This window comes from Dasypus novemcinctus, chromosome 12, assembly GCF_030445035.2.
Source record: "Dasypus novemcinctus isolate mDasNov1 chromosome 12, mDasNov1.1.hap2, whole genome shotgun sequence".
Lineage (NCBI taxonomy): Eukaryota > Metazoa > Chordata > Mammalia > Cingulata > Dasypodidae > Dasypus > Dasypus novemcinctus.
The window spans coordinates 78230500-78251642 of NC_080684.1; the positions used below are offsets into that span (position 1 = coordinate 78230500).

Sequence of the window (21143 nt, forward strand, 5' to 3'; positions counted from 1 at the left end):
TTCTAAAATTAATCTGCATTTGAAATTAAAATGACTTATTTTGCTCCCAAATACAACTGAGTATAATATTACATGTGAATAAATTGATAGCCTTGCTCATAGGTGTAAAATGCTTGTGCCTTTGCTATGAAATGCTGATTGTTGCTTTTCTTCTTGCAGTGGTGGTCAAAATATAACCATAATGGGCAGAAATTTTGATGTAATTGACAACTTAATCATTTCACATGAGTTAAAAGGAAATATAAATGTAAGTCTTCAACTACTTTATAGTAATTAATTTCAAGGATGATTTTGCTCTCATCACACTCAAATATGTTGGGGGATATTTTTTCTTTATAGGCCTTTGACACAGACTTTTATCTGTTGTATGATATGTACCACCTGTGGTATCAAGGTAATAAGATCTTGCAGTTGATTATTTTGAGTCATGGTGTAGAGGAAAGAGATGTGACCTTGGTATGAACAGACCTGCCATTTTCTCCTTGTGTGATTTGTGCCAAGTTGCTTTTTGAATATGTGTGAAAACTCTTCGTGGATGCTTAAGGCATGGTATAAAGAAGAGCATTTCTCTGCAGAGCAGGTGGTGGTCCCATTTTCACAGGGAAAGCCACAGTTCCGAGAGGCTAAGTGACTTGCCTAAAGTCCCAAAAATCGTTTTTCTACGCTTCTCCTTCTCTTGCCATTGTCCCTTTGACCCAATTTGGTCTCTTCCTTCTGGTTCCCCTCCTCATGACTTTTGTCACCTCCTCCACACACATACACATTGGAAACTGTAGAAGGGGTCTGGTTCTCCCTCCATAGCCCAGAGCTCCCAGGAACCCAGGAACCACAGCCCAGAGCTCCCAGGAACACAAGCCACAAACGTGTCTCCTCACTCTCTCGGGAGCTTCTAGCTTGAAGCTTCTGATGCCAGGAACACAGCATCATAGAGGGATTTCAGACACAGGCGGGGGCCTCTGAGCACACTTCTAAATGCTTCCTGCATGCTCTTCCCCACCCTCTTTCCCACATTCTCCCCTTCCTGGATGAGAAGTGTGAGGTCACACTGTCTGGAACCCAGCCTGACCCTTCCTGCCAAGGGTGATGGGACCGAGGGTGCAGCAGACTGCCCCTACTTGGAACCAGCCTGGGGTCAGGCTAGAAACAGGAGGCCTCCCCATACGCCATCCTTCCAGCCTCGTCCACACATATCCACCTCCCGACACACTTTAGAGCCATTGCCAAGCTTCCTCTTTTTTTTTTTTTAAAGATTTATTTATTTATTTCTCCTCCCTCCCTCCATTGTCTGCTCTCTGTGGTCATTTGCTGTGTGTTCTTCTGTGTCTGCTTGTATTCTTATTAGGCAGCTCTGGGAACCGATCCTGTCACCTTCCAGAGTTGGAGAGAGGTGATCATTCTCTTGCGTCACCTCAGCTCCACGGTCTGCTGTGTCTCTTATTGTCTCTCCTCTGTGTCTCCTTTTGTTGCGTCATCTTGCTGCGCCAGCTCTCCACATGGGCTGGCACTCCTGTGTGGGGCAGCACTCTGCGCAGGCCAGCTCGCCACACAGGCCAGCTTGCCTTCACCAGGATACCCTGGGCATTGAGCCCTCGACCTGGTAGACAGGAGCCCAGTTGCTTGAGCCACATCCTCTTCCCCCACGCTTCTAATAGTAACCGATTTTGGACCAGGTCTCCGTGAAGTGAGTTCATCCAGTTGAAGTCATAGAGATCAACTTTCTGACCATAGGCATTGACGGAATTTGTTGGTGGATTTGCTCTCCCTCTGCAGCGCTGCTCCAAAATTAATGTGATTGAGAATTTATTGCACACCTACTATGGGCAAAACATTTTGCTGGGTGCTGTGACAAAAGATGAACAAGGCAGTCACTGCCTTTGTGGAGGGAGATCGCAAATCTACACTGGGACTGATACTGAAAGCACAGTGTGTCATCAAAGGGACATCATTAAATTCGAAGTCCTTGGCTCCCTTCCAGCTCAGAAATCCTTTGAGTCCAAGAAAGCATTCTGTGTTCCCACATAAAAGAGAAATTAAATATGGATGGAATTAAGGATGTCTGTAGACTGGAGCAGGCTGGGTGGATCTGGACAGGTGGACTCAGAAGCAATTTTAAGTACAAAGGACAAGATAATCACAGATCCATGCTGGGAAGGTGAGTCAGTCCTGTTCAGCTGGACCCTGGAGGATGGGTTGGGAGTGAGCAGGAGGGATAGTGAAAAACTGCATTGGGACCACGTAAGAAAGTGACAAGCTGAAAACTTTGCCCTTAATTCTGGAGGCATTGGGGAGCCACTGAAGATCTTTGAGCAGAAAGTGACATGAGTATAGATAAGCTTTATGGTTATTATTCTGGCAGTATGATAGGATGGTTTGGAGAGGCAGTAACTATGAAAGGGCTGGGAGAACGATTAGGATTCTAATGCAACTGGCCAGATGTGTTTGAGATGCCAGCACATTACACAGGCTGAACTGGCCATTGGGCTGTTGCAAGAAGAACAGGTCTAGAGTGCTGGGGAGATGGTGAAGCCTGGGGCATCCAGGTTGTCTTTGTAAATATTGCCATTGAAGGGAAAGTGAGGATGGTATCGTGCAAGTGAGAACATGAAGGAAAAGAAGCATGCACCTAGGAGGAATCTGGCAGAATAGCTTCATTTTAAGGAGTGGGAGAAAATAGAATGCCCAGTGAAGGTGGCCACGAAGTTGCTTAGAAACGAAAGGAAAAGAACATTTCAGATAGTGGGACTTGGTCACTGGTATGGAAACATAGAGACTTGAGGAAAATGAGGTCGGTGATCTCGTCGCTGCTGATCTTTCTGGAAGGCGTTTTCAATAAAAACCCCCCTGCTGTGGGTTACAGCGTGAGTGGCTGCTGAGCAGGTGACTTCCATCCTACGGAGAGAAACATGACGAGGCATTTGGGGCTGTAGTTTGGAAAGGTATGAAGGAGAAGGGAAGGTTTTGCTTATCTAAATCTCAGCTCATTGCATCAGATTCTCCTACCTTATTGTACCCTCTTTTTTATACTCCTCTTTTGAGGAGAAAAACAGAGGAAAAGTTCTCCCAACCTGAAAAATTTCTTTTCACGAGTTTCAGTTGCCCTTCTTCTTTAAAGCGTTTTTCAACCTCCGCTTACCCACCGGCCTTCTTTGCTTGTCTCTCTGTACACCTGAAAATGGCAATAATTATGTTTGTGTTTTGTGCATGCGTGTGTGTTAATGGACTTGCAAAGTGGGCCACGCTTCCTGCATTATTTCCAGTTTTCATTCTCCGCACTTCAGCCATGGGGGACACATTGTCCCTTTTACTGTCGTTTTCTCCTATTTTCTGTTACACCTGAAAAGCCTTCTCCTTGTTGTGGTTAGTGACTTCTGTTAAAGCTCTGCAGGAGATTCCCCAACCAAGAGCCATTCGTTGGACAACAAGCAGGTCGCCACTTGATGGCCGTCTCGGGGGAATCCCCCTCCCTTCCCTGGTTTCCCTGGACTCAGCCTTGCTGGTCTGAAGGACACATTGTCCCTTTGGCCAAAGTCTCCCCCTTTCTCTAACTGCTTCCTTCTGCCTAGTGTGTGTCCATTGCGTACTCTTCTGACTGCTTCGACGATCACTAATAATATTAATAATAATAATAGCTGGCATGTCGTGAGTGCTTCCAGCGTGCCAGGCGCTACTCTAAGCATTTTCGCATGAACAGTCGTATCTAATTTAGCCCTCACAACCCTGTGGGCTAGTAGTATTGACATTGCCATTTGACAGACACAGAAGAATTAAGTTGCCCAGGTCCCTCAGCGCCTAACTACCCGAGCCGGGCTTCTTTGGTGAAGGTATTCAAAGGCTCTTTTCCTCTCCTCCAGGTCTCTGACTATTGCGAGGCGACGTACTGCAGGTTTTTAGCCCCCGCTTTAAAGAGTTCAAAAGTGCATACAAATGTCATGGTGAAGCTACGAGTGCAGGACACCTTCCTGGACTGCGGAGCCTTGCAGTACCTCGAGGATCCCAGATTTACAGGGTACCGGGTAGAACCCGAGGGGGACACGGAACTGGAAGTGAAAATTCAAGTACGTTCCTTTTTTTTCGGGCGGGATGTGCCTTCCCCAGGCAAGGTGTGCTTGTTTATGCCTGTGAGTTTTCACGTGTGCCCTGATTTCTTCATTTTTGTCTTGTTCTTCGCAGAAAGAAAATGATAACTTCAACATTTCCAAGAAAGACATTGAAATTACTCTCTTCCATGGGAACAATGAGCAATTAAATTGCAGTTTTGAAAATATCACTAGAAATCAAGATCTCACCACCATCCTTTGCAAAATTAAAGGCATTACTGCTGCAAACAGCATTGCCAACTCTTCCAAGAAAGTTCGTGTAAGTCACGCTGTCCTGCCTGTTACAATGATTATTCTTCACCTGATTTTCGGTAATTCTTTGGCCAAATAGAAAGACAGAGTGAAATCTTTCATGAATCTTTAGATCTTCACTTTAAATAGAAAATAAACAAAACTGATACTGCAAGCCCAGGCATAATTTCTCCAAAATAGCTGCCAGAAGCCATCCATGTGCCTATTCGAATGTCAAAGCATTAAACACACCATTGTCTATAATACTAATGAGTCTTGATAGCTTTTGTTCTAGCCATACATTTAGACTGTAGCATCTGCAAGCAGAATCTCTGGCCCATTGGCGAAGAGCTGTCATCCTTCTCTCAAATGCAGAGGTGACACATCTCAGCAGGAACACAAAATGGGGCCCTCTTTGGCATCCCCACAGCATCAGTCCCATGGAGTCCAAATAAACGAAGGTCACAGGGGGCTTCTCTCTCCATAAAGTCACCCTTGCTGAGATTAATTTTTTTCCCAGACTTGTGTGAGGGGCCTGTCACCATTATATTTATATCCCACAATCAAGATGTGAGATCATAGGGCAACATATTAGAAATTACCCTTTATGGCATTCATGCCACATGAGCCTCCACAGAGTCTATTACCAAAAAAAAATGCTTTATGATCAGTTGTCCTAAATAATTGGATAAAGGACAGGGAAAAAAGAAGACCAGCGAAAGAGCTGTAGTCTCATCCCAGCTTCACTGGTTATTAGCTGAGTGGCCTTAGAGAAGTCACTTAGCTTTGCCAAACCTCCCCTTCACCATCTGTCTGGTAAAAGGGATCGTCATCAGTATAAAATCAGTAACAACTAGATCAACAAGTGCCACCACCTTCCCAGTTAGTGGAGAAGAGGAAATGCCAGCGTTCTTCATTCTCCATCATTCATGAAAGAGTCCCTGCGTGCCTACACCATGGTGGGGACACAGCAGAGAAGAAAATGGACAGAAACGTCTGCCTTTATGGAGCTTACATAAACAAGCACGTAGCAAAGAAAGTCAACAAGCAAATATGTTAGATGGCAATTGTTGTTGTAGAGAAAGCTAAAGCAGGGAGGGACCTCGGAGCAAGGCGGCAGTGTTGCAAGGTTTGTAGTGGTAGACAGGAAAGGCATGTGGCCCCGATGATGATGATGGCTTTTGAGTAAAGACCGCAGGGGCCCTGGGCTGTCTGGGGAGCAGGTCCAGGCTTAGAGAGCAGCAGGTAGCAAGGATCCCAAGTCGGAATGTGCCTGGTGGGTTTGAAGAGCCCCAAGAAGGCCGTTGGGGCTGGAGCAGGGTGAGCAAGGGAAAGCGTTCAGAGTGGAGGCTCGAGGGGCGGGGAGAGGGAAGGTAACAGCTCGCGAGGACCTTGGGGGCCGTGGCCAGGCTTGGTTTGTGCTCTGAGGGAGCTGGGAAGCCCGTGGAGAGTTTGGAGCTCTTGGAGAAGAGCGCCGGGAGCCTCCTTACGGAAATGAGTTAATGCGTGCAGTCTTCACAGCGGCCCTGGGAAGCCAACACTGTGACTGTCCCACTCAAGCCAGGAAAGTGAGGGCCGGACGCATAAGTGAGTAACTCTAGATTCTGTCGCTGCTCAGGACAGCAGGTGGCACAGCTGGGGTTTAGAATCAGGGCTGTCTGTCTCCCGAATGCCTGTTCCCGCCCCACTGCTAAAATGCCTCCGGAGGAGCAGCGGTGGATCCAAGGAGGGAGTCTCACCTGAATGCTTATCCGTCGGCCAGTGGGGAAAAAAGGCTTGAGAGAGGACTTTTCCCTTTACTGGTTTTAGGAAATGTTTATAACCAGAAATTGCGAACACTGAAAAAGTCCCCTGGGGACCAACCTATTCAGCATCGCCAATCCGGTTTTTGCCACAGAAGGCTTTATTCGAATCAGGCCTGCCAAGAGAGCTCACGATATAGAAGAGGTCAAAGTTAAGTTGCTCCCTTAAAATAAGGGTGGGGGACCGTGTACCACCTCTTTGTTATCCAGGGCAATGCGGGACAATGTTTAAAATCTGTAGGTCTGGTCCAGCACACCTCAACTTACATCTCAGCAAACCAAGGGGCAGGGAGTCTTCTCCATCTGCTCATGGCCTCAGACTTAATCTGCCTCAAAGATGTGTTTCAAACTCAGACATCCTACCTGGCTCACAACCTCTTCTTGTATCTTGGAGGAAACCGTTTGGGGAAGACAAATGATGACCTAAAGATGTTACTCAACTCCGCGGGGTCTAATGACACTCTTTGCCCCTTAGGTCAGACTAGGACATCTGGAGCTCTATGTTGAGCAGGAGTCAGTTTCCTCCCCTTGGTATTTTCTGATTGTGCTTCCCGTCCTGCTACTGATTGTCATTGTTGGTAAGTGGCTTGTTTCATTTTGTCAGAGAGAAATGATTCCCCAGGGCCTCACACGAGACAGGCAGACTTTCAGCTTACAGGAGCTGTTTGCACCAAGTAAGTATTAATGGATGAAAACCAAAATAAAAATATGGGAGAGGAATAATGAGTACATGTGAAGGGCTTTCTAAACATTTTTTAGATACTTCATTAATAGATGGTTGGATAACACAGACTCGGGGCTTGTCTTGGTGTTTGAGAAGTATAGTCTGCTCCACTTCCACATTCCTTTGACTTGTGATGACAGTTGGTCCATTTTCATTATTCCCTCAGAATTCCATTGGGATTTTGGACGGGCAGGACTTGGTCATCTGATCCTGCCTTCTCACCCTGCCAAACACCACACTCCACATCACCACCCCCTCCTGCCCTTCTTTTTTTGGCAGAACTACACTTTAGAGGTGTGATCTAAACCATCCATAAAAACACTGCAAGGCTTATCCTAGGACAGTAGTCTTATGGAGGCTGCCCACTGGGTGAATCTGGCCCACTGATGAGTTTGTTTGGCCCACTCATCATTTTGTAAAACTTTGAAAGAGTTGACAATATTTAACAATCAGGCAATTTTACATTTTAAGAAAGTCTCTTGGAAATTTGAAAGATGTGGATCATTGAAACTCAGGTGTTCCATAATACCAGTTTGCCAGTGCTGAGTGACAGATAACCCCTTGGGAGACGTCACATGCTCATTGGATTTTCACCACAGTCTCCACCACTCCCTATTGTTCCCCACTCAGGCCACTTAACTCCTCTAGTACTAGGTCTCCATAACCATTTGGTTTGTGACCACTGCTCCTCAGCTGCCTTTGGTTTTATGCCAATTTCCTGTCGTCTTTCTTAGTAAAAGCAACTCTTCTCCACCACTAATGTAGCTCTTCATATTCCTTGATGTAATATAGATTCTGCCGTTCTAACTTTTATTTATTTATTTTTAAGATTTGTTTTATTTACTTTATTTTTTCTTTATTTATCCTCCCTGTCCGCCAGGTGGTTCTCTCATCTGTCTGCTCATTGTTTGCTTGCCTTCTCCAGGAGGCATGGGGAACCAAACCTGAGACCTCCCATGTGGTAGGTGGGCGCCCAAGTGGTTGAGCCTCATCTGCTTCCCGGTGCTAACATTTTAAACTAGTAGAGGGAGTTGCTACTTTATCTCCTTCCAGACATTCATTCCCTCATTCATTCGTTCATCCATTTACTTTACGTTGATTTATTGAGAACCTATTATGTTGTCAGTGACCGCAAATCCCTGGCCCTAGAAAGGACAAGTTAAGGCCTGGTCCTTACCCTTGGGTAGTTGACAGTCCAGTGAGGGCAAGATTTATGTGTATGATTCACTCGTCTAATGAAATGAGTTCATTTTACAGAGACCCTACTTTGCCCTGTTGATAATCATTCCAGGTATTTTTTATGCTCTCTCCAAGTTGACCACCTCTCTTAGGTCTTTAGAATCCAAAATTGGCCTTGGTATTTAACAAAGTCCTGGCTGGTGTTCGCTTCACGTAAGAAGGTTACTTGTCAATTATAATGCTGGGCTCTGTTTTCTGAATTGTGGCTGTTAAGCAGCCTTCTACAGAAGAGCCTCGTCGTCGAGGCACATCTACTTTATGACTTACTAGAAATCTCTCATCTTTTGCTGACCTCTGTGTGACTGTCCGTTGCTTTCCCCTCACTTTGTTTGTAGAGACTGTTGATGTTCTTTATTGCAAAGTGGGCTAAATTTGACACGTTGATTTTGGCTTCGGTCTGTTATCTGCAGAGCCCTTTAACTTCTCCTCCCCTTCTTACAGTGATACCAGGGAGGCCTGTGTCACCAGCAGGCTGAGTAATGTCCTCTTTAGTCCATCATTCACATCGTTTGTGAGACCACTAAACACACCTGGCTTAGGGCTGCCACCTGCAAATGTCCCTGCTGCGTCTTCTCTTGTAGACGTTAGCCGTGGAAAACTCACTGCTTTGTGGCTGGGCCCCCCGGCTCCCTCTCCATGCGAAGGGCCAGTGTTTCTCAAAGTGCGGCCTGAGGACCAATAGACCAAAGTGATGCTCCTGGCAAAAGGGGCTCCCTGTTCAATGAAGTTTGGGAATCACTGCGTACTCCACCCTTTTCTGGAGATGTGCAGTGCGCGTTATGGTTAGGACTGTTGCCTTTGTGCAGTGGTCCAGGAAAGAAAGGTATTGATCTTGTTTCTTCTAGCATAAATCACACCTCCTGGTAGCAGAACCTTTTATCATGGAATTCCTCTCAAAATCCGGAGGAGAAACTTTCTGGATTAATGATAGTTGACAACTGTTTAATGCATACTCTTTTTAAAGCACTATTCTAAGTGCTTTGGGCTTAAATAATCCTCTCAACATCGTGATTCGGTAGGCACTTTTACAGAGGAGGTAGGCAAGGCACAGAGATGCCAAGGAACTTATCCGAGGGCACACAGCTAGTAAAGGGCATGCACCAGAACCCTGAACCCCTTCGGCATACTCCTCTACAGCATAGCCAGAAACGAGATGGGGCAGAGAAAGAGGTGATAGCCAGAAATGGGGTTCATCGTGTCATCCTCTTAGATCCATGCAAGTTTGACTTATCCAGCTAACTGTGCATCTCTAGTTTCTTTCCCCTTTTGTGGCTTGACTTTCTTCAGGGAAATTGAGAAACATTAAAAAAAGAATGAAACAATACAAGTGGCCTGTGGCAGGGAAACTTGGCTCGTTTCATTACTTTTCAGCCAGCTGGGATCTTTGGTTACAAGAGAAGGTTATTTGATTTAGTTTTCACTTTTAAGATGGGTGAATTGTTTTTTCCTCTGCTACATTTTAGGCTCTTCTTTAGAGTTCTCCCTCGCTGGGGATTTTTCTTCTTAGAAAATCTACCCCTTAAATGCTGTTTGTGTATGTTTCCCTCTCTTTGTTTCTTTCTAAAAGAACTCTAAGGTTGGCTTTTGCTTTCCTTCTGTGTGTTTTTTTAAGTTCCCATTCCAACCTGACCTTGGATCTCTGTCTCCTCAGCGGCTGTAGGGGTGACCAGGTACAAATCCAAGGAGCTGAGCCGCAAACAGAGCCAGCAACTGGAGCTCCTGGAGAGTGAGCTCCGGAAGGAGATTCGTGATGGTAGGTGGTAAAACTTTATTTGTAGAAAAACAAGCCCTTTTTTAAAAATTTTATTTTCTTTACCCGTAAGTGGAGATGGCCACGATAATGAGAAATGTTTGTGTAATAGAAGACAACTGAACAGCAGGGCCTGAGCCTGGCTTGATGTTTTATTTCGGCTCTTTTTTGCAGCCAACCAAGTAATTATCTATTGTTTCTTCTTTAATGAAAACCAAGGTCATACTCCCCGTTAGACAAAACACCCGAAGATCCTATCCATTGTTTGTTGAGTTAAAATATTGCTCTCGGGATTCTGTTTTACAGGCTTTGCTGAGCTGCAGATGGATAAATTGGATGTGGTTGATAGTTTTGGAACAGTTCCCTTCCTTGACTACAAACATTTTGCTCTGAGAACTTTCTTCCCCGAGGTAAAAGAACATTGATCATATTCCTAAGGTTGCGTCTTGAATAATAATGAAGGTGCTTGTTGCTATCGTCGGAATGGGTGTTCCGAGGCGGCTATAGATAATATGCTTGGTACAAAATAATGGCTCAAGTTTGAGGAGAGCAAGAAGGAGGGCAATTATTAATTGCACTAATTAGGGTATAAAGCAATGATGGGTCACTAGCCATTACTCTTTGTCCAGAAACAAAAACCTAGGAGGGATGGAAGTTCAGAGCGATGATTTTTGCTTTATTTTACTACCAGTTGAGACCTGAATTTGTAGCTGGGAAGCGAGCTGGTTTATTTAAAAATCAATAAATTGTGGGCTGGCCAATTTGTTGTGTTTGTCTGCATGACTTACCTTGTGGGTGCCGGATTATTCCCTATTACTTCTCAATTGGAAATGAGAAGGACTACAGGCCTAGAGGGAGGAAAGGAGATAGGTACAGAATTGGAGCTTAGAATAGGCGTTGGTGGCCATGTAGAGTGTTTATGGTTCTCAGCAGTTATTCTTTAGCGGATCAGTTAGTATCATCCTCATGTAGCAGAAACAGCTGCGCGAAATGATGGCTAAACGGGGAGCGGTCTTCTTACCCCTTGGCGTTCCAGTCTCGCCCGTGTTCTGACACCTCCATTTTCTCACCCACTCACTCAGCCTTCTTCATTTACCCTGCCGAGTCTTTGGCAAGGTACACTCATCCTCTGCATTATCACCTCCACGTCCCGATTCCCCAGCTCCCTTATTGTCCTGAACGGGAGAGCACGGCGAGGCGCAGCCCTTGGCACACGTCCACGCCGATGATCGTACCTAAATCTGGACTTCTTAGCAAAGCCAGGCATCTCTCTCCAGGCCAAAGAGGGGCTTGTATCACCTTACCAGAAGCTTTTTAGCTACACTTGGCCAGAAGCCTAGACTGCAGATACCCAGACAGGCAGTAAGCAGTTTCCAGCTTCTCTATAATTCTAGAAGCGGACACCATGGCATGTGATGCTGTGTCTGGAGGTTGGGATACCTCCACACAACAGTCATCAGATTTTTTTTTTCTGCCAAAGCTTTAGTATTGTAAATCAAGAAGACGGTAAATATGACTTCAGCCTTTTGCACTTGTGAAGTTCTTCTTCTTCTTTTTGTAACTTGTCCTCCAAGAGTACTAGGCACCGAGATTTGCCATTTGCTGCCTCATCCATTTCTATGGCAAAACACTGCCTGGAGAGGGAAGTTCAGCTCCCTCAGTCAGGATGACTGTGCAAGTCGCCTGCAGACGCTGCACTGGGAGTCCCGTTTCCCAGCTATCTGAGATCCCCATTAAGAATTTAATAGCAATAAAATAATGGAGATTTCTACCACCACCAGGAGTATTGTGTGGGCTCTTACAGTTAATGATTGCCTTGAGTGCTGAACAGAGTAATCCGTGGCCTGAAAAAGAAATTTTCCTATCTTCTAAATTCAGTGAGCAGGAGCAAGATAAAGCGGTGAATGTAAAGCAACACTGTTGCAAGTTGAATGTTGTTGTGTTGTTTTTTTTTTAAATCACAGGGACAATGCTGTATTATTTCAGGAGATGAGAGAGTTGCAAGAGGCCAAAATGATTAAACTCAGGGTTATGTCTAATCGTACAAAGCAAGTGGTAAAGCCATGCGCACTGAAGTCAGAAGGGGTCATCAGAGGAGGGGAAAAACAAGCAGAAGTTTGTCAGGACCCTCCCAAGGCAAATAAGGGAAAATTAAATTTATAATAATTAAAAGCTGCAGAGAGCAGGGGAGGGCGTTATATTATGGACAATGCCAGCTGAAATGCATTCTGGAGTCTTGTTTTTCTGCTTACTGATGGAAAGAGTATGACCAAATTTTGATGTGAAGGCCTTCTGCTTGTGCTAACAAATTTGAAACTATGAAGCAAAAATTCCCTTCAGCAGAAGTTTAATATGCTCGAAAGCCCAAAGTTTCTATTATTATCCAAAGAAAAAAATCTGAAATCTGAGTTTATATTTTCACTCTGTTGATTCATAATAATGTACAAATTCAACATACTTTTTAAATTTAATCGTTTAATTCCAATAACGTTTCTGATACCTCAAAAAAGAAAACTCACATTTAGAAGTTTCTGTTTAGGAGCGGCATAGCAGAGCACATAAAAATGTTTTTTAGAAACCAGTGGAACAATCACATCTTGGGTCTAGTTTGCTGTAAATTAGGGTTGAAAACAAGAGTAGCTAAACTAGAGCACTTACTATGCACTCATTCATTTTGTTTTCACACCAGGCCTAAGAGGTAGGCACCCTTCTTAGCCCCATTTTACAGATGAGGGAAGTCAGGACAGAAGAGGTCCAGAGGCATGTGTCCTGTGTGTGATAAAACCAGGACTGGAGCCCAAGTAGTCTGGCTCCAGATCCTATGGCTTTAGGATACCACCTGTCCAGTCACCTCGGAGTATGAGTCAGTGTAGGCTCCTCGCCTAAGGCTCCTCTGAAAGTTTACCAACATAATTCAGCATTTACCCTTAGAAGGTGAATCACTTGAAGAGTGGTCTGAATATGTGCATCATCTTTAACAGCCACGTCTTTAACTTTTTGAGTCAATTCTTTCAAAGTGTGGGACTCCATCTACCAAAGTCGGGACCAATGCAGTGATAAATATTCTCAGAGGCTTTCAGAATTCATTGGTGTTTCGTGAGAGCTGAATAATTATTTATTATGCATTATAGGCTAGGCAGCAAGTTTAAGCCCCGAGGGTCCTCAGATTAGCAAATAGTGGATCCACTTTATTAAAATAGGATTCAGTGTAATGACAAAAATACACTATTCATTTCCTTTGGATGTTATAAATAATAAAAGTGTCTCCTTCCTCTCAGTCAGGTGGCTTCACACACATCTTCACTGAAGATATGCATGTAAGTCTATAAGTTTTCATTTTTAGCCCAGTGACTGCCTGACTGTCCTAGTGTTATCATTTTCATCGCCATCATCTCCATTATTATTGCTTTGAATTTTATTGTGCGTTTTTTGGGGATCATAAATTCAAAAGTAAATTAAATAGTTCATTGTCTTGGAAAACCCATTGTGGATCTATTTTTCAGCCTTAAGTTTATATATTATATTGCGTTGTGTTATATTATGTCCTTCTTTTTCCAGAACAGAGACGCCAATGACAAAAATGAAAGTCTCACTGCTTTGGATGCGCTGATTTGTAATAGAAGTTTCCTTGTTACTGTCATCCATACGCTTGAAAAGCAGAAAAACTTTTCAGTGAAAGACAGGTATTAGTCAATTCTTTCATATTTGGGAAGCCTTTGAGTAGAGAAAACAACTTGGAGCCACCCATTCTAAGCCACTACCCTGACTTTGCGCCTTGAGAACCTGCCCTTATCCACAGGCTGGCTGATTGGGCGGTTATGCAGTGCTGATTTCAGTTCACGCACCCCTACACAAATTCTATTTTGAAAACACACACACATACAACAATTCCCCCAAAAAACCCTGAAAAACCCCCACACCAAGAAAAACCGACTATCCCTCATCCAAAAAGCAGAAGCGTTATTTTCTAGTTTTAAAAACACCCTTAACATTAAGGGAAGAGAAGTATTCATTCCTGTCACAACTCTCGTTTAAATGCCGGAAACACATACAATAAAATGCTTGCCCTTGTCATCGTCGTGGTTTTCATGGCTCGAGGACAGAGGGGGTTCGAATCTAGACCTGAAAGTACAAAAGTCCTCCAAGAACAGCAGCCCTTTGCCTGGTGAGCCCCTGTGAGCATGAGAGTTAACTGAGGCTCTGTTTTGAAACAGGTGTCTGTTTGCCTCCTTTCTAACCATCGCCCTGCAAACTAAGCTGGTGTACCTGACCAGCATCCTGGAGGTGCTGACCAGAGACCTGATGGAACAGTCCAGTAACATGCAGCCCAAGCTCATGCTGAGACGCACGGAATCCGTGGTGGAAAAACTCCTCACAAACTGGATGTCCGTCTGCCTTTCTGGATTTCTTCGGGTAAGTGTCGCATCCTTCCCCAGGGTCAGAGGTAAGACAGTGGCTGATTACTTTTAGCAGATGCTGATTTCTGGGCCAGGATAAGCCCCGGGTGCTCCATCGGTGTCAGCATCTACCCACTTTTCATCTTGGTCCACGTGGAGAGCAGAGAGAGGGAAAAGTAAAAATTGTTTTTACTCTCGCTGGCCTATGTAAATGTCATTCATTTCGAATTTAGAAAATAAGACGTTTCAAAGGAGCCCTCCCGCTCGTCATTAGCATTAATTAACATTCCTAGCCCGATAGGCCCATTTAAGAAACTGTACTGAGTCGAGGGAATATTTCAAACACTGAAAAGGAGAAATTGTTTCCAGGTTCTCTGAAGCATTTTAGAAATACCCGTTTCCCCACCAATATGGACTAAGCCAGTGACAATCAATTCTCACTAGTGAAAACCAAGGCTCCACAGGGGCCACCTGCCCCTCAAGTGCACTTCGTTGCAGTTACTTTCTGAACACGGTGGTGACCTAACTGAACCCTAAAATCTTTGGGAATGCAGACTTCCTGCACATGCCAAGGGCTGACACATGGCCCTAGAGCCCCTGCTGGCTCAAATCTAAATTTCACCACTGCCTAAAGGGTGTGAGCAGCTTCCTCGGCCTCTTTGAGCCTTGGTTTTTATGACCTGTAGAACTGGAAGAAGAAGATTTCAGGGCTGTTTCGACGCTCCGATGAGAAAATGTATGCAGTTGCTTAGCCCTGATATAAGCACTCCATAAATGTTGGCCATTATTAGTATAAAATATTAATGTGAAAATAAGGGTGTTCTGTTGAACCCAATTTTCGTTCAGCCCTCTCTGAGGCTCCCAGGACAGAGGGCTCTTCTCCTTCTTTGATTTCACCAGGCATCCAGATTCCAGAGAAACTGCATAATTGTATATGTGTAGCTAGTTCTGAAATCTAATTAAACTTTGAATAAGATGCACTGCTCTGCCACAGGTTTTAACAGTGCTACTTAAGTTCAGATCCAAAACGTGCACTTTAAATAGACTGTGCTTAGTTTAATGTTTAATGCAATCTTACCAGTAGATGCACAACATTTTTTTTACCAAACCCTTCCTCTCCCCAAGCAATACCCATTTATTAAGATTAATGAAATCTGCCTTCTTTTCTGTTTACTTAATATAAATCATCTTGTGCTTTGGGGAGGTGTTGAGTGGTTACTTTTGGGGTAAATATTTTTTGCTTCCTACCATTGTTGCATGAGCTGCAACTGCTTCTAAACAGAGGCAATAGGTTCCTAACCCAATAATCCATATTTTTAATATGCTCGTTGAGGTAATTCTTATTTGATAACACCTGGAGTAGTAGAAAGAGCCCTGGTCTAGGAGTCTTGGATCAGCCCCAGCAGGTTTGCCTTCTAAAATCCTTCCTGCCCTAGCTCGCTGTCTCTGGGCAGAGCACTTTCTTACTGGTGTCCATTTTCTATCTCCCAAATCAGGGGTGTGGCTATTGGTTTGAAATTCCTTTCTGGCTCTTTCTACCATCATCTTGAGGTTCTTCCTCTGAGCTCTCGAGGGCTGGTCTGCTCATTCCTCTTACTGCCCTCGGACATCAGTGGGGTGAAGCCTTCCGTAAATCTGGGCTCTGAGCCCAAAGGGCCCCCTTGAGCAAAGGATTCTGGGTCAGGAGTTAGCAGTGCTGATTCAGAAGTGCCCCTTGAGCACTGGGGGGTGGTGGTGGGTGGCACAGCTCACAGAGGAGGAAGTGGGGAGGATGTTAACCCGTGGGCAATACTTTCACTTTCAGTGGAATAATCCCCTCTGATAAGGAGGCCCGACTTCCCTCAGCCAGAGGGGGTGTGGGACTCGAGGGCCTTGGTTCTCCTGCCTTACCCAGGAGCACTTGAGTGGGGGCACCAACTGTGGCCTCCAGGTAACTTCCCTCTCTGAGCCCCCAAGGCTTTGTGGGTAAAATCATCTCCTATTAACTGCCCCTTACTGAAGTTTTGCCTTTTCTTGAATGTGCCAAACAGTATGCTAAGACCTTTGCTTATCTTTTGTCCCTTGAACATTTTAGCCCTGTGAGGACCACACCTCATCAGGGCATGAGCACACAGAATGGACTGTGACTTCTCCGGACCCCACAGCTCTCTGGGACCCCGCGGGGACTTGAGTGCCTTTCGCCCCGGCGAAGAGGGTACCTGCTGCCGGGCTCAGGGGGCGCCAAGGGATGGAGGGAGATCACAGGTGGAAGAGCCGCCTGCTCAGTCAGGGGCAGGGGTCTGGTCTCATGCAGGGGAAGACCTTGAAGGGCTGAGCCTGGTTCCCATAATAGGAGGGGAAGGTGGGGACACTGTAGGGAGGGGGCCTGTGCCCCAGGCTGGCTCCCCAGGAAGCAGTGTGCCTAGAAGATGGAGTCTGCTGGTCACTGAAAACGCCAAGCTGGTCCTAGGAAAGGGGGGGCCGGGGTCTTGTCACCAGCAGCTACCACTGCCCTAGGAATCTCATGTAGTGGTGACAAGGAAACCTCACAGCCCCGTGGCTGCCCAAGCAGACCACATATCCGAGTCTTCTGACGCCCGAGCCTTAGCACCAGAGATTCTGGTTCTGCAGCTTTAAAGGAGGGCCCAGACACCCGCGTTGTTTTTTTTCCCAAGAGCCCCAGAGGATTCTGGAGACAAATAGCCAGGGCTGGAACCCCAGGCGCGGGCAGCAGGGTAAGAGGAGCTGCCACTGCCCTCCGTCGAGCTGACCCAGGGCCCCTGAGGCAGTAGCTGCCCCTCCCCACGGCCCAGGAGGGCCCACCTCTGGGGCACATCCAGCGCCCACCCCACCACGCCAGGCCCCCGCTCCCGTCTCGCATCTGTGCTGGGGGAGAAGAGAAAAGCAGGGGTTCCAGGTTTGTGGTGAGGCCTTTACCCGCGGGCAGAGGGAAAGGAGAACAGTGAGGCTGTGCACCATGAAATACGGGAAGTTTCTCGTGAGAAATAAATATCATGTACTGGACCCAACTGTTTCCCCCCGCGGGAAATTTCTGAACATTCCACCTCCGTCCGACACCGAAGAGACTCAGAGACACATCAGCAGAGGGGCGAGAAGTGTAAAAGGGAGCCCAGGGGCCCCCCTGGGAGAGTGGGGCGGGGAGAGGGGAGAAGGGGGCGAGAGGAATGGGGGGATGGGAGAGGGCAGCTGTTCTCACAGTAGGTACAAAACGTGGGGCTGGAGTCCCCTGGCCCTTACAGGAGGCCACAGCCGAGCCGCCGGCGGGGATGCACGTGAGAGCCCGGGGACCCCACGCCTTGTCCGCTGGTGTCCGGCCCCAGCCAAGGGGCTGGCTTCCCTCGTCACCAAGGCACTTTGACTTCCCGCCCGGTCCAGGTCCTCCTCCAGCTTTGCGTCCGTTGGACATTAGAAATTTTGTTATTTAGCAAATACGTTGTAGTCAACCCAAGGCTACGCGCCTTGGGAGGAAGCAGCGGACGCAGAATGTGCAAGCCTCCCCTTTGAGCTCCTCAAAGGCCAGTCGCGCGCACGTTGGAGGTATTTAGATAGTTACAGGCCCTCAGCCCTGCCCCAGTGCCTGGTCCACGAGGTGCACAGGGCAGAAGTCTGGAGAAAGACGCCGTCAGGCTGAGCAGTTGGGTGCTGAAGGAACTGAAGTTGGCTGTGGCCCAGGCAGAGGCGACGGTGTCGATTTGTGGCCCAGCGTGGCAAAGGCACCGAGGGACACCAGGGGAGGACGTGTCTGGGGACTGTCCAGGTGCTGGCCCGGCACACGCCCAGGAGATACGGCGCACAGTGTTTAGCTGAGGGCACTGCCTTCATTAAAACTAGCACCAGGAAGCATCCTCTTTGGCAAATGTATGAATTGTTCTTACATTTATTCTTGTTACCAAGGCTAATAGCTGTATATTTTTAAAAATGCCATTTGTTTTCGGTTTGCTAAAACAGGCAATTAAATAAACGGGAAAGCAAACACAGGTTAAACCTCCGAGCCTCCCAACCCTTCACTGGCATTAGCCAATGGCTGGATGTCAGCCCATCGTGTATAAGCTGCAACATAAAGGAATCATGGACTACTTTGTGCACTCCGTGTTGCTGTCGCTATAAATGCAATGAGTGTGAATGTGTGTGTACACGTTTGTATATGTTGGGGAGAGAAGACAGTTTCCTTGGCACCTGAGTGTTGCTCCCAGAACTAAGTGGAGCAGTATGTATTTTCTTGGGGGTTTCTTGTTGATTGTTAGAAAACACTGCCTGCTGCCTCTTCTCGTTCTGCCGTATACTGAAACTTTAATTCTTTGGAAAGTACAGTGCATTCAGCAGAAAGCTAACTGTCAGTTTTGTGTCTTTTCCAAGGAAACTGTTGGCGAGCCGTTCTATTTGCTGGTGACAACTCTGAACCAGAAAATCAACAAGGGTCCTGTAGATGTAATCACTTGCAAAGCCCTGTATACACTAAATGAAGACTGGCTGCTGTGGCAGGTTCCAGAATTCAGTACTGTGGTATGTCTGTGATAAGGCTTTCCGTCCAGACTCAGAACTGTTATGTCTGGGTGGGAATGAGGGCGTGGGGTGGGGGTGTCGCTTAAAATGAAACGGTGTTGTTCCTACCGTGAGAGGACCTGTACGTTTAGTTAATTAAAAACAGTAGTTGATAAAATATTAACACATGTTCACATAATAGATTTTAATTACTTGTTTTTGGTGGGGGGGTGGGTGGTTATTGTAACAATGCCTGAGGTACTCATCAATTTCCAAAGATTTTAATATCAGGATTGCTTATAGCTTTCAGCATCGTCAAAGGAAATGCAAAGTACTCCCTATTCAGCACTTATAATTGCAATCAGGATTTCTCAAATGGCTCTGCCCGGGAAGACAATGTGTGAAGATATATTTCACCCAAATTGAGGCCGTCTTATTTTAGAATGATAACACAGGACGAATTCAACTGGTTCCTCCTGCAACACAATGCCCTTACTTTATTTTCATGGATTAGTTACAAATGTTTGGTGTCATGCACTTAATGTACTGTGATCTCATAGATATTTTTAGAGGAACGCCGTAAATCACTCCAGGAGCTTGACTGCTGTGCTGCAGGAGGGGCTCGCCCACTGGAGAACTTCCTTTCACCCACCCACCCACTACCCTTCCTAAAGAAAGAGGTACCAATTTATGGCGCATTCAGGAATTTTAGAGAGGGCACCAAGGATGGAATGTATCTCCAAAAGCACATAGGACTTTTCTATGCTTTTCTCTTAGAAAAACTAGGGGAAGAGATTGCTGTGTTTTGGTTGAAAATGAGCAGATATGCCTTCCAGCTGCAAGATCTTTAGCTTTATGGAGACTCTGGGCTTCTTCACAAATCTTATTAGTGGAGGAGGAGGGGAAAAATTACAGTGGGGTTTTGGTAGTGCTCCTTAAGGGAGCCCAGTCTCCTGTGGCTTCGCTCTGGATGGCGACTGCTGTGGTGTCATCCTGGAAGAATTCGTTCCCTAATTGAAGAAGGCACCACATCGCCGTGGATCGTGTTCTGGTCAGGTCCTCTGGCGGGAGAATATTCCATACATCAGCTGTTTGGAGGCCTCGGTCACTGCCAGATGTAGCTCGGCCCACCACTGAAGGCGGCGCCGTGCTTAACTGCCGCCCAAGAGGCGGACGCTGAGCTGGCAGCCGGCGTTGCTCCACGTGGTGGTTCCACGTACGCATCTGCAGGCGCAAGGCCGTGTAGCGTGGGGCCAGGCATCGCCTCAGAATCACCCGGAGAGCTTGTTAAACACGATAGCTCCGCACTGCCCTGGGGTTTTCATTCAGTAGATCTGGGGTGTGGCCCAAGAATTTGCATTTTGGACGAGCCGCCTGGTGGCTGCTGACAGCCGCTGGCCCAGGAAGCCCACTTGGAGATGTCTGTGGATCGTGGCTGAGTGTGGACTCTGGAGGGAGCAGGCGGGGTTGATTCCCACCTCTGACACTTCCTGGCTGTGTGACAGTGGTCAAGTTTCTAAACCTCTCTGTGCCTCAGTCACCTCATCTGTAAGATGGAAATGATGACAGTGGCACCTGCCTGGTAGGCTATAGCGAGGATACAGAGTCGATATTGTATAAAGCACTTAGAACATCGCCTGGCATAGGAGTGCTAGGTAAAGCTTTATTACACTTATTTCACATCTCCTTGGGCACTTGTGAAAAATGTAGATTGAGACATACCAATGCCTGGGTCTTTCCTCAGGGCTGACTGATCAGAATCTCTGGGGATGGAGTCCAGGCATGGCTATGTTTTTTAAAACCCTCCAGCTAATTCTGTTGTGTATCCAGCATGGAAGACGCTGCTGGACACCCTGGAGAACAGAAGATGACATTTGTCGCAGGGCGTATTGACTCTTTTTTCTGAATCCTGACAATTTCGGGTTTGTCTTCAGACAAGGGGCTTTGGTCCTAAGCTAGAAAATGTTTGTGCATCTCCTTTGAAACATTTTAGAAGCACCAAAATTCCCCAAAGAGAAATATTTGCAAGTGAATATAGATTAGGGGAATCCAACATTATTTCAGTTTTGCAAAAACATTGACCCCAGGCAGGAGGAAGGGGAAAGGAGAAGATTTGGAATTTGGGCAGGAGGAAGAGGCCGGCATCTGATTAGGGCTGCAACTTTTGAGGTTTGGGATCTTTTGAATGTTTTACATCTGAACACTTCCCCCTCTTTCATTTTGAAACATTATTTATTTCACAGTCAATTAAGACCATGTGTTTCTGATTTGTTAACACTCAGCTCATCATCAAAATGTTACTTGATGTTGAAGAAATTCAGGCCGACTTGACTTTTCTTTTCCCTTATAGCCCCTGGGGAAATAGGCTGATGGAAAATTATGATATCAGAAATCCACATAAATCTTCCTTTTCAAATACAG

The 21143-nt window shown here is 46.2% G+C and overlaps 1 protein-coding gene across 3 annotated transcripts in view; it reads left to right on the forward strand.

Moving 5' to 3' along the window:
- PLXNC1 (plexin C1) overlaps window positions 1-21143 on the forward strand; it is a 137014-nt gene that overhangs the window by 79393 nt on the left and 36478 nt on the right. For all 3 annotated transcript variants that reach the window (XM_058308541.2, XM_058308540.2, XM_058308539.2), the window contains exons 12-21: window positions 160-247; window positions 3852-4055; window positions 4171-4356; window positions 6606-6708; window positions 9745-9846; window positions 10150-10253; window positions 13122-13160; window positions 13402-13526; window positions 14058-14256; window positions 18597-18743. In XM_058308541.2, coding sequence (XP_058164524.1) covers window positions 160-247; window positions 3852-4055; window positions 4171-4356; window positions 6606-6708; window positions 9745-9846; window positions 10150-10253; window positions 13122-13160; window positions 13402-13526; window positions 14058-14256; window positions 18597-18743 — 1297 coding nt within the window. The remainder of the gene's footprint in view (window positions 1-159; window positions 248-3851; window positions 4056-4170; window positions 4357-6605; window positions 6709-9744; window positions 9847-10149; window positions 10254-13121; window positions 13161-13401; window positions 13527-14057; window positions 14257-18596; window positions 18744-21143) is intronic.